Genomic DNA, 13,394 nt, shown 5'->3' on the forward strand with positions numbered 1-13,394 from the left:
CTCTTGCTTAGGTCAGTTTGGTGGAAATCCCCTACTCATGATATCTGATCACATTCCTCATCTGCCACCTTTGACATCCTATCACTCTGATCTGCCATTAGCAACAATCCTACAAATTTTGTTTTACCAGAATCCCCCTTTTCCTTGATGTTACCTCTTAGTAATTTTTCATCCACTGACCCCTAACTCTGGTCCTGTCTACAAATCCCCACTTGTCCTTGCTGTTTTGGGTTTGCCAAAAATTCATTTGAGTTTTTCCATAATATCTCACGGAAAAACCTGAATTTTTTGGCCAACCCAGTGTATGACTACTGAGGTTTCTCTTCCCCTATTGTAATAGTTCTGGAATAAAATTTGTCTTTATGCCTTTAACTTCTGTCTGGCTCTGGTTTTCTTTGATGTCTTTCAGTTCCTGACAGCAAACTCAAAAGAGAATGCCCAAGGACCCAATGTTTCCTCCCCATCAGGTGAGTGTCCCAAAGATACACAGCCCTGGGAGTAAGAGGGAAAGCTTTGAATTCGAACTTAACAACAAAGATTTATCCTGTACTCAAATGTTTCAGGTCCTGTTCTGGGAACTAATGATACATCACTGAATAACATGGATAAACAATCTATTTTTATAGATAATTATGTTTAGATGAAGACCAAGGCAGTAAGCAAAATAAACATAATATAATAGTATGTTAGACGATATTTAAATACTATCAGAAAAAAATCAAGTAGAAAAGGGGACAGGAGAGAAAGCACAATTTTAAATAGGCTGCAATTTTAAGGAGACAGAGAAAGAGTGCTTTCAGAAGATGACCTTTGAAATCAAAACATAAAGGTGAGAATAAACACAGAAAACTGTGATTTCAATTAAGTTTGCACTGAACAGACTAGGACTAGGTTTTCACTAACAAGCTGCAATCTGGCTGCAAGGCCCATTGGGTTTAAATAGGAAATTAAGTCCAATGAGAACAAATGAAGAACATTACATGCTGGCACATTTTAAAATTTGTGGTCTGTGAAATTTACTCACTACAAATAAAAAGAGTATATAAATATTTCTTTCTTCACAATCACAGTGCCTCATACTTCTGGAAAGAAAATCCAGCTGCATTTGTAACACTTTTTCATTTAGGTAAATATTTATAGACACTGAATTTTGTGTGTGGGCTCGTGTCTATATGCACTACATAAATACGGGTCTGCATATTCTGGCTCCATCTAAGCATTCATTTCTGAAAGTCATTTAAAATGTATACACATACATGAACACCGAGAATATCATTTTTAACCTTGTATCTGCCCCAATACGCCTGAGAGATACCAGTTACACTTCAACTTCACATCACTATAGTGGTTTTACATCATCAGAGTGAGACTGTGGTGCAGGAGGGAGGGAATTTAGCACTAGTCTTAAATACTTCTCAAATAATTCTAATATACTTTTTCATAACTCAGCACTATCTCTTACTTCCCAGTGATATATAAAGCAACCAGGTTCTGACCTACTACATTTGGGGTTGACTTAACAGCAGATAATTGCTAACAAAGTGTGAATAACAGGCGTTGGTACTCAGATAAGAACTGCACTTTCATTTAAACTTTCAGATTTTAAAAAAATTCTCAGTTACTCAGGGATATAGATATTGTGAACCACAGTATCTGGGAATGTGTTCCTTTTCAGTTGTGTTTTACTTTATTCCTTCAGCAGTTGGACTCTGCTCATCAAACTCTGCAGTGGGTCAAGAGTTAATTTTATAACCAATGTGGCAAGATTTACAAACTTAAGAATAGACAGTAATGTGCTGTACTATTCAGTTGCCTGCTGGTTTGTTGAGAGAGGAGGGTGAGGAGGAAGAGGGAGAAGAAGGAAAACTACAATGAATCACATATTCTGTAAAAGTCCTCACAGATTTTTAGAGAGATGATCTGTATTATCAGGGAAAAAAACCAACACTCAGATTGCCTATTTTCAAAAAGGGAACGAAGCACATCATTCCAACTACAGTTTGAATCTACATGTGTTGTTAAATCTGAAATGGATCTCCTGTAGGCAGTGTACAGTTAGGTCTTTTTTTTTTTTAATCCATCCAACTGTTCTATACTTTTTGAATGGTGAATTTAATCCATTTACATTTAGAGTAATTATTGACATGCAAAAGCATACTAACGCCATCCTATTAATTGCTCTCTGGTTACTTTTTATTTCCATTGTTTCTTTTTCCTTCTGTCTGTGTCAACATCCATAAATTATTTTCCATGTTGGTATGCTTTGTTTTCTGTTTCTTGGTCTTTGTGAATCCATCCTAGGTTTTCCTTTTGTGGTAACCTTGCAAATTACATAAAATATCATACAGGTAAAATAGTCCATTTTAGGCTAATAGCAACTCACCTATAAAGGATCCAACTTTTTCTCCTGTCTTTTACATTACTGATGATACAATTTACTTCTTTTTATGCCTGCATTCATTAATAATTTATATTTATGGTACTATAATTCTTTTTACAGGCTTTCCTTGTAGCTCAGTCGGTAAAGAGTCTGACTGCAATGCAGGAGACCTGGGTTCGATCCCTGGGTCAGGAAGATACCCTGGCAACCCATTCCAGTATTCTGCCTGGAGAATCCCATGGACAGAGAAGCCTGGCAGGCTACAGTCTATGGGGTCACAAGAGTCATACAAGACTGAGACTAAACACACATAATTCTTTTACTATTTTCTTCCTTTAACTTTTGTACTACAGTGAAGTGATTGATACACCACCCTAATACTTCTCTACATCAGACTGTCTTTGTTTCTCTAACACCAGTATAGTGTGTATTTTTGTATGTTGTTTTGTTGCTGATCAGCATCTTTTCATTTCAGCTTGAAGAATTCCTTTCAACATTTCCTGCAAGGCAGGTCTATTGGTGGTGAACTCCCTCAGCTTTTGTCTGGGAAAGGCTTTACATCTCCTTGATATCTGTAAGGCAACTTTGTTGCATAAAGTATTCTTGGCTGGCAATTTTTATTTCTCAACACTGTGAACATGTCATTCCATCCTCTCTTGCCCCATAGAGTTTCTGTTGAGAAATCAATTAATAGCTTAATGGGATCCCTTTGTAGGTCACTTTCTTTCCCCCTAGTTTTATGTAGGATGATTTCTTTCTCATTGATTTTTGACAGTTTCACTGTCATGCATCTTGGAGAAGGTCTTTTTACATTGAGATAATAGGGCATTCTTTTAGCTTTATGGATTTGTATGTCCAAGTCTTTCCCCAAGCCTGAGATGATCTCAAATATAGTTTCTTTAAATGAATTCCCTGTCTCCTTCTCCCTCTCCTATCCTGAAACCCAATTATTCAGATATTTGTGTTTCTGATAGAATATGATAGTTTTTATAGGCTTTCATCATTCTTTTAATCTTAAGTGTCCCCTCCTCTGGTAACTGTATTATTTCTTTATTCCATCCTCTGGGTCATTTACTCTTTCTTCTATTTGGTCTGCTCTGCTACAGATGCTGTTACATTTGTCACTTGATTCATTGAATACTTTAGTTACAGTGTTTCTGTTTGTTTCCTTTTATACAATAGGCCCCCTACATATAAAAGAGTTCTATTAGGAGTGAGTTTCTAAGTCCAAAAAACTTAGCCCAGGTATCTATCTAACACAATCGCTATATGGTACTGTAATAATATTTGCACACAAATAATACATGAAAAACAAACACAAAAAATAAAGAAAAGATTTTTAATCTTACAGTACAGTACCTTGAGGGCTTCCTAGGTGGTGCTAGTGGTAAAGAACCTGCCTACCAATACAGGAGACATGAAACACAGGTTTGATCCCTGGGTCAGGAAGATCCCCTAGAGAAGTGCATGGCAACCCACTCCAGTATTGTTGCCTGGAGAACCCCATAGACAGAGGAGCCTGGCAGGCCATGGTTCATAGAGTCATAAAGAGTTGGACACAACTGAAGCGACTTAGCAACCAAGCATGCACAGTACCTTGAAAAGTATAGTAGTCCAATAGTGGGCATACAGGGGTGGGCGTCGAGTGAACGGGCAAGAAGAATTACTGACTGGAGGAGGGAGAGGGGGTAGGAGACAGTAGAGCTGAAGGATTGTTAGCAACAGGAGACAGAGGGGAGAGCATGCTGCAATTTCACTAATGCCTGACATTTGATGGCACAGGTTCTGGTTCCTTGCTGGAACTAGATACACATCTGCATCTTTGAACATTTGTAACTTGAAGGTTTATATATGCAGGACTTACTGTATATGGTTTTGGTCTCAAAAATTAGTCATACACTTTATACAACTTTGTACAATGTGTTTTTAATACCTTTCTTAAAATGGAGGACCTGAGTAAAAATGTTTGTTGGCCTAAAGGATCTGCTAGAATTTGCATTTGCATAGCAAGCACACTATTTATACTTTATGTTTATCTGGGGTGACGGAAGAAAATTATGGAATAGCTATGTGTACCCTGGTTTTCCCATGTGGCTCAGATGGTAAAAAACCCGCCTGCATTGCAGAAGACCTGGGTTCGATTCCTGGGTTGGGAATATCCCCTGGAGAAGGGAAAGGATACCCACTTCAGTATTCTGGCCTGGAGAAGTCCATGGACTGTATAGGCTATGGGGTCGCAAAGAGTCGGACACGACTGAGCGACTTGCACTCATTCACTCATGCGTACTTTGTTTTCATCTCCATGATAGTAACTTGGCAAACTTCCAGGCATGCTATTTATGAGACACAGGCCCCAAAAGAGTGGTTTGAATACTTAACAAAAAAGTAACATAATGAAACAGCTATAATTCATTAAGCACTTATTTAATCCCTAAAACTTCCCTTATTAATACCTGTGAGGGGGTAAGAAAGCTGAAGTTTTAAGAAGTTAAAACAAGGTCACAGAGGCTGCAGTACAGTAGGCAAAATAATTCCCAGAGCATCCCATGGCTCAGTTTTCTCATCTTAAAGTGGGCATGGTAACACTGACTTCATAACTCCTCCTCAAATAGACTTTCTTTGTGAAAATGAATAAAACGATACATTTTCTGATGAAAAGTGGGAAACCACATACAATAAGGATGTGGACACGTGTGCTCACACACACACAAGGAAAATAACCTACTCATAACATACTATCAAATATTTTGTGAGCCTGTTTCCCCTTTGGGCACTGTGATGGAAACTCTCACCCCACCACCATAAACTCGATGAAGCCCCTACATTAATGCAGCATGTTTCAATGCTGAATCTGAATTTTACAGCTTATGTGTAAGCAAGGAATCTAGGATTCCACTGCGAGTCCTGTGGGTGCAGTCACACTAAAGTAAAGCATGGACCATCTAACATTGCTCAGACATTCAACTTACTTTTTTGGCAGCTTCATTTTTTTCACTTTTTCTTCAGCATGTTCATCTGATATACCCACATGACATCCTAAAGCCAACAACGTCCTGGAAAACAAAACCAAACATAAGTTGCAATAATCCCTTCCCTGTGTCCACAATAATCCAATGTAATAGCAGCTGGGAATGAGGTACAACAGTCCCCCTTATATTCAGAGAGGTCTTTTGCTTTCAAGCAAAAGGAAAGCTTACTTGCTTGTAAATTATTTACTACTGAGTAATGAGTAGGACATTTGAAAATTTAACGTTTCAAAAACAAAAAGGAAAATATTGAAAAGTCTCTCTCCAATCCTGTCTCTGCAACTTCTGTTCCTTTCCCTAAAGGAACTGGTTGCTACTAATTATTGGCTGACCTGCTAGAATCTATGCATATTCTAAAGCAGATTTGTGTGTGTGTGTGTGTTTGTGCATGTTGGTGCTTTCCTTCTACTCAATGGTTAGCTGTAAGAGACAGTTTTCCATAATTTTCTATCTTGACTTCACAATATAATTTTGATACACAATGTGACTTTGATCACTATCCTTCATATACAGCTGGTTTATTTTTCAACAGTTCTGAAGTGTTTCATTCACTGGATATGTCACAGTGTTTAACCCAATTTTCTGTTCATAATTTTTGTTATTACAAACAGTGCTGCAATGAATAACCTCATACATTGAACATATGCACTATAACTTACAGAATGTAGTACAGAATGAAGCAGGGCAAAGGATAATAGAGTTTTGCCAAGAGAACGCACTGGTCATAGCAAACACCTCTTCCAACAACACAAGAGAAGACTCTACACATGGACATCACCAGATGGTCAATACCAAAATCAGATTGATTATATTCTTTGCAGCAAAAGATAGAGAAGCTCTATACAGTCAGTAAAAATAAGAACGGCAGCTGATTGTGGCTCAGATCATGAACTTCTTATTGGAAAATTCAGACAAATTGAAGAAAGTAAGGAAAACCACTAGACCATTCAGATATGACCTAAATCAAATACTTACAATTATACAGTGGAAGTGAGAAATATATACAAGGGATTAAATCTGATAGACAGAGTATCTGAAGAACTATGGAAGGAGGTTTGTGCACAGGAGGGAGAGATCGGGAACATTCCCAAGAAAAAGAAATGCAAAAAAAGCAAAATGGTTGTCTGAGGAGGCTTTACAAATAGCTGTGAAAAGAGAGAAGCAAAAGGCAAAGGAAAAGAGGAAAGACATATCCATTTGAAATGCAGAGTTCCAAAGAACAGCAAGGAAGAAAGTCTTCCTCAGTGATCAATGCAAAGAAATAGAGGGAAACAATAGTATAGGAAAGACTAGAGATCTCTTCAAGAGAGTTAGAGATACCAGGGAAACACTAATAATAAGCAAAGATGGGCACAATAAAGGACAGAAATGGTATGCACCTAACAGAAGCAGAAGATATTAAGAGGTGGCAAGAATACACAGAAGAACGGCACAAAAAAGATCTTCACAACCCAGATAATCATGATGGTGTGATCACTCACCTAGAGCCAGCCATCCTGGAATGCGAAGTCAAGTGGGCCTTAGGAAGCATCACTACGAACAAAGCTAGTGGAGGTGATAGAATTCCAGTTGAGCTATTTCAAATCCTAAAAGATGATGCTGTGAAATTGCTGCACTCAATATGCCCACAAATTTGGAAGACTCAGCAGTGGCCACAGGACTGGAAAAGGTCAGTTTTCATTCCAATCTCAAAGAAAGGCAATGTCAAAGAATGCTCAAACTACTGGCCAATTGCACTCATTTCACACGCTAGTAAAGTAATGCTCAAAATTCTCCAAGCCAGGCTTCAACAGTACATGAACTGTGAACTTCCAGAAGTTCAACATGGATTTTAAAAAGGCAGAGGAACCAGAGATCAAATGGCCACATCCATTTGATCATCGTAAAAGCAAGAAAGTTCCAGAAAAACATATATTTCTGCTTTATTGACTATGCCAAAGCCTTTGACTGTGTCGATCACAAACAAACTGTGAAAAAATTATTTAAGAGATGGGAATACCAGACCACCTGGCCTGCCTCTTGAGAAACCTATATGCAGGTCAGGAAGCAAGTCAGAACTGGACAGGGAACAACAGACTGGTTCCAAATCAGGAAAGGAGTACATCAAGGCTGTATATTGTTACCTTGCTTATTTAACTTATATGCAGACTACATCATGAGAAACGCTGGGCTGGATGAAGCAAAAGGTAGAATCAAGATTACCAGGAGAAATATCAATAACCTCAGATAGGTAGGTGACACCACCCTTATGGCAGAAAGTGAGGAACTAAAGAGCCTCTTCATGAAAGTGAAAGAGGAGAGTGAAAAAGTTGGCTTAAAACTCAATATTCAGAAAACTAAGATCGTGGCATCTGGTTCCATCACTTAATGGCAAATAGATGGGGAAACAATTCGAAACAGTGACAGCCTTTATTTTTTTGGTCTCCCAAAATTATTGCAGATGGTGACTTCAGCCATGAAATTAGAAGATGCTTGCTCCTTGGAAGAAAACTTATGACCAACCTAGACAGCATATTAAATGCAGAGACATTACTTTGTCAACAAAGGTCCATCTAGTCAAAGCTACAGTTTTTCCAGTAGTCATGTATGAATGTGAGAGTTGGACTATAAAGAAAAATGAGTGCCAAAGAATTGATGCTTTTGACCTGTGGTGTTGGAGAAGACTCTTGAGAGTCCCTTGGACTGCAAGGAAATCAAACCAGTCCATCCTAAAGGAAATCAGTCCTGAATACTCACTGGAAGGACTGATGCTGAAGCTGAAACTCCAATACTTTGGCCACCTGATGCGAAGAACTGACTCATTTGAAAAGACCCTGATGCTGGGAAAGATTGAAAGCAGAAGGGGACGACAGAAGATGAGATGGTTGGACAGCACCACCAACTCAACAGACATGAGTCTGAGTAAACTCTAGGAGTTGGTGATGGACAGGGAGACCTGGCGTGCTGCAGTCAATGGGGTCACAAAGAGTCAGACACAACTGAGTGACTGAACTGAACTGAAATGTAACCTTCATCTGTAGGATAAATTCCTAGACAGGCAATTACTGGGTCACAGGGGATATACATTTTAGAGTTTGACAAATATTGTCAAATGTCTTTAAAGCTGGTAATCATTTATATTCTCATAAGTAAAGGATGACACTGCCTATTTCCCATGCCTGTTCCAGCAGAGTTGTCCATTAATATGCTAATGAGATCTCATTTATAGTTTTAATTTGCATTTTTCTTAATACAATTGCATTTGAGTACCTTTTTCCTCTGCTTTATGGATATCTGTACTTCCTTTCTTCTATGAAAATATTCCTTTTTCACTTTTCTGTTAGATTTGGGCTTTATTGTTGCAGTTTATAATCTCTTCAAAAACACAAGTTAAAAATATTATATAATACTTAGAGATTGGGCTTCCCTGGTAGCTCAGTTAGTAAAGAAACCACCTGCAATGCAATTATCTTCCTGCAATGCAGGAGACCTGGGTTTGATTCCTGGGTCAGAAGTATCTCCTGGAGAAGGAAATGGCAACCCACTCTAATATTCTTGCCTGGAAAATCTCATGGACAGAGAAGCTTGGCAGGCTACAGTCCATGGGGTCACAAAGAGTCTGACACCACAGAGCTACTGAACCACCACCAGAAAGAGATTACCCATTTGTTAAATTGTTTCAAGGAAATATCCACGCTTTTTAAACAAGGATCTGCTGCTGCTGCTAAGTCGCTTCAGTCGTGTCCAACTCTGTGCGACCCCAAAGACGGCAGCCCACCAGGCTCCCCCGTCCCTGGGATTCTCCAGGCAAGAACACTGGAGTGGGTTGCCATTTCCTTCTCCAATGCATGAAAGTGAAAAGTGAAAGTGAAGTCGCTCGGTCGTGTCCGACTCTTAGCAACCCCATGGATTGCAGCCTACCAGGCTCCTCCGCCCATGGGATTTTCCAGGCAAAAGGACTGGAGTGGGGTGCCATTGCCTTCTCCTAAACAAGGGTCAGGGAGGCCATATATTGTCAGGAAGCATTTAACAGGAGGCTTCCTGTGTGCTGTTTTGGATCTGTCAGGAATTCTCAGTTCCTGATTAATTCCTGAATACAAGAATTAAGAGGAGAGGCAAACCTCTCCAGGGGGCTGAGGAATTCAGGCATTTCCTTCATTAGTTTTTCTACACTGTGATTAAGTACCTTCTTCCTTCTTGTGAACCATACGGTAAAAGTGATTGTTTACAACTCTCTCTTTCTTTAATATGGATCGCCTATGTTTTCTAAGTCTGGAATTTTAATCTTTATCTTTGCTGAGAATAACTACCTTGTAAAACAGTATATATGCCCACACCATGTTGATTAAAACACCATTGCTCCATCAGAGCTCTGGCCCCCGTGTCTGTCTTTCTCTCTCTCTCTCCCTCTCTTTTTCAGGCTGATCCCCTGGAGCGCAGAGGCTCTCTGAGTTCACTTTCCTGCCCGGGCTTCTAAGACCCTCTCAAGAAGGCGCTCTGTGCCTTCACCCCATCGAGAGGGCACCTGAGGCCTTCGTGAACAGAGCAAGCCCTGTGCAGGGGCTTTATTGGCTTTCTGCGTAAACCAAGGAATATCAGCTTCCTTCCCTCTACTTTCTTATTGGTTGACTACGGACCACCAGGTTCCAGTCCATTAAAGGACCTCAACAATATATATTAAGACTAAGCCTTTATTTCCCAGATGGATACTCAGTCACCCATAAAATACTTACTGAATAATCCATTTAAAAAATTTATTGGAGTATAGTTGCTTTACATGTTAGCTCCTGCCATACAGCAAAATGAATCAGCTATATGTATATGCATAACCCCTGTTTATTGGATTTCCTTCTCATTCTGGCCACTATGGAAAATAGTATGGAGGTTTCTTTAAAAAAGTAAAATAGAACTTCCATATGACCCAGCAATCCCACTCCTGGGCATGTACCCAGAGAAAACCTTAATTCCAAAAGATACATGCACCCCAAAGTTCACTGTAGTGCTATTTACAATAGCCAGGGCATAAAAGCCACCTAAAGGTCCATCAACAAAGGAATGGATAAAGAAAGTGTAATATACATATAGGGAAATTACTCAGCCATAGAAAAGGAATGAAACTGTGCCATTTGCAGAGACACGGATGGACCAAGAGACTGTCGTACAGAGTGACATTAGTCAGAAAGGGAAAACAAATATCATATATTAATGCATATATATGGAATCTAGAAAAATGGTACAGATGAACAAGTCATTTTTAACACTGATTTGAAATGCTACTTTTCTGATATACTTAAGCCCCCTTATGCTTTTAAATCCTTTTCTGGACTTTCCAGTCTAGAAAAATCTCCTTTTTACATAATAAATTGGGATTCCAATTTGCCAATAACAGTGTTTCCATTGGTTAGACACTCCATATTGTTTTTTTTACTCTCTTTAATGAATTACCTTTTGTTGATTTTCCCAAGAAAGGCCATCATCATTCACATTTAGAGTTCATCCTTAAAAGTCCCCAGACTTAGGCAGAATAACATCCTTCAGTATTCCTGATAATGAGTGGTTCTACCTACTTCAATAGAATAAGATGCAATGGCATAAACTTTTTGGATGACAATTTCTAATGTCTGGTCAGTTCCAAAAGGAACAGTCAAGTATCTAAAATCCATTTATACTTATCCTCCTTAACATTTAAAAAAGTGACAATCTGGAGACAGATATAGATACACACACTTAAATATCCTGTTATTAAGTTAAATTTTAGATTATATATGGAAAAAGTGAGATTGACTGTTAAACTGCAAGACCAGGAACTAACTGAAGCTGTACAGTTTGTTAAAACATGTGCCAAATAAGGGGCTTCCCTGGTGGCTCAGTGGTAAAGAATCTGCCTGCTAATGCAGGAGACATGGGTTTGATCCCTGATCCAGGGAGATCCCACATGCTGCAGGGCAACTAAGCCTGTGGACCACAACTACTAATCCTGTGCTCTAGCGCCCAGGAAACGTGACTACTGAAGCCTGTGTGCCTAGAGTTTGTGCTCCACAAAAGAGAAGCCACCTCAATGAGAAGCCCACACACCACAATTAGAGAAAGCCCATGCAACAACGAAGACCCAGCACAGCCAAAAATAAATAAATGAAATTATTAAAAAAAAAAAGAATGTGCCAGTTAAAATGAGATAGAAACGAGATAAAATGAGCAATAGAAAAATAGAAAATTGACTCAGAACAAAAGCAGGTTATGCTTGTTCAAACACTGCCCAAGGAACAGAAAGTTCCCTACCATCATCTTCCATACATTTACCTACTCAGTAAGCATCTTTTGAATTCCACTGTGTGCCAGGTCCCGTGCTAAGTTTTGGGATAAGCTAATAGGCCAATGAGGACCAAGACAAAAGTTAATTATAAGGCAGTGTCTTGCTTGTGGTGACAAATATATAGGGGTATGAAAGGGTCAAGCAGGATACCAAACCAGCTCTTATGGAACTCAAGGGTGACAATAATATTGAGATTTATCTCAAATCCAGGTTACTAAACTTCCAAGTACCTGCCTACCAAGAAATCTGATTAGAACATAGAAACCCCCGCTTAATACATTAAGTAAGGTTAATGACTATCGTTGAATGACCGTCACTACAATCCAGTTTTAGAATACTTCCGTTACTCCATCAGATTCTCCAAGCCTGTTTGCAGTCATTCATCATTCCCACTCCAAGCAATCATTAATCTGTTTTCTGTCTCCATAGAATTTCCTTTTCTGAATATTTCATATGAATAGAATAATAGTAAATCTTTCATGTCAGGTTCCTTTGACTTAGCATGATGTCTTTCAGGTTTATCCATGTTTTAGTGTATATTAATAGCATATTTCCTTTTATTACTCAATAGTATTACATTGTATGACTGTACCACATTTTGTTTATCCATTCATCAGTTTATTGAAATTTGCAGTTTCCAGTTTGGGGCTGTTACGTATGATGATTCTATGGACACACTTTGATGAACATTCATGTACAAGTCTTTGTGTCAACATAGGCTTTTATTTCTCTTGTGTAGGTATGTAGGAGGGGAACTGCTTTGTTGTTGTTCAGTCACTCAGTCATGTCTGAGTCTTTGTGACCCCATGGACTACAGCACACCAGACTTCTCTGTCCTGCACCATCTCCCAAAGCTTGCTCAAACCCATGTCCACTGAGTCAGTGATGCCATCCGGCCACCTCATCCTCTGTTGTCCCTAGTCTGTCACTGTTTCCCCGTCTATTTGCCATGAACTGATGGGACCAGATGCTAGGATCTTAGTTTTTTGAATGGTGAGTTTTAAGTCAGCTTTTTCACTCTCTTATTTCACCCTCAAAGAGGCTCTTTAGTTCCTCTTCACTTTCTGCCATAAGGGTGGTGTCATCTGCATTTCTGAGGTTATTGATATTTCTCCCACTAGGCTGTATCATAAATTTATGTTTAACCTTTTAAGAAACCACCAAGTGGCAGGGCCATTTTACATACCCACCTGAAATACATGTAGAGTTCAGTGTTTTTCTACATTTACAACAATACTGAGTGTATCTGTCATTTTGATTATGACCATTCTAGTATGTGCGGTTGTATCTCATTATGATTTAATTTGCATTTTCATAATGACTAATGATGTTGAGTATCTTTTCATGCATGTATTAGGCATTTACATATCTTTATTAAAATATGTTCTCAAATGTTTTGTCCATTTTTAACTGGGCTGTGTGTATTTTTATTATGTAACTGTAAGAGTTACCTATATATTCTGGGTACAAGTTCTTTATTGGCACATGTAAGATTTACCACAAATCCAACAAATGTAAACTTACATGATTTATAAATAATCTGCCACTCTGTGCCCTATGTCTTCATTTTCTACATGATTTCTTTTGTAGTACAAAAGATTCTACTTTCAATGAGATTCGAAGTACTGATTTTGTTTTCTTTTACAGATATTTTTGATACTATATCTAAGCACTTTATGTCTAATTCAAGGAGATT

At 38.7% G+C, this 13,394-nt stretch overlaps 1 protein-coding gene across 1 annotated transcript in view; it reads right to left on the minus strand.

Moving 5' to 3' along the window:
- The window catches only part of RYR2 (ryanodine receptor 2), an 819,609-nt gene that overhangs the window by 328,246 nt on the left and 477,969 nt on the right, over nt 1-13,394 (minus strand). The window contains exon 25 of the mRNA XM_070364567.1: nt 5,350-5,433. Coding sequence (XP_070220668.1) covers nt 5,350-5,433 — 84 coding nt within the window. The remainder of the gene's footprint in view (nt 1-5,349; nt 5,434-13,394) is intronic.

The sequence above is a fragment of the Bos mutus genome, chromosome 28, assembly GCF_027580195.1.
Source record: "Bos mutus isolate GX-2022 chromosome 28, NWIPB_WYAK_1.1, whole genome shotgun sequence".
In the NCBI taxonomy this organism is placed as follows: domain Eukaryota; kingdom Metazoa; phylum Chordata; class Mammalia; order Artiodactyla; family Bovidae; genus Bos; species Bos mutus.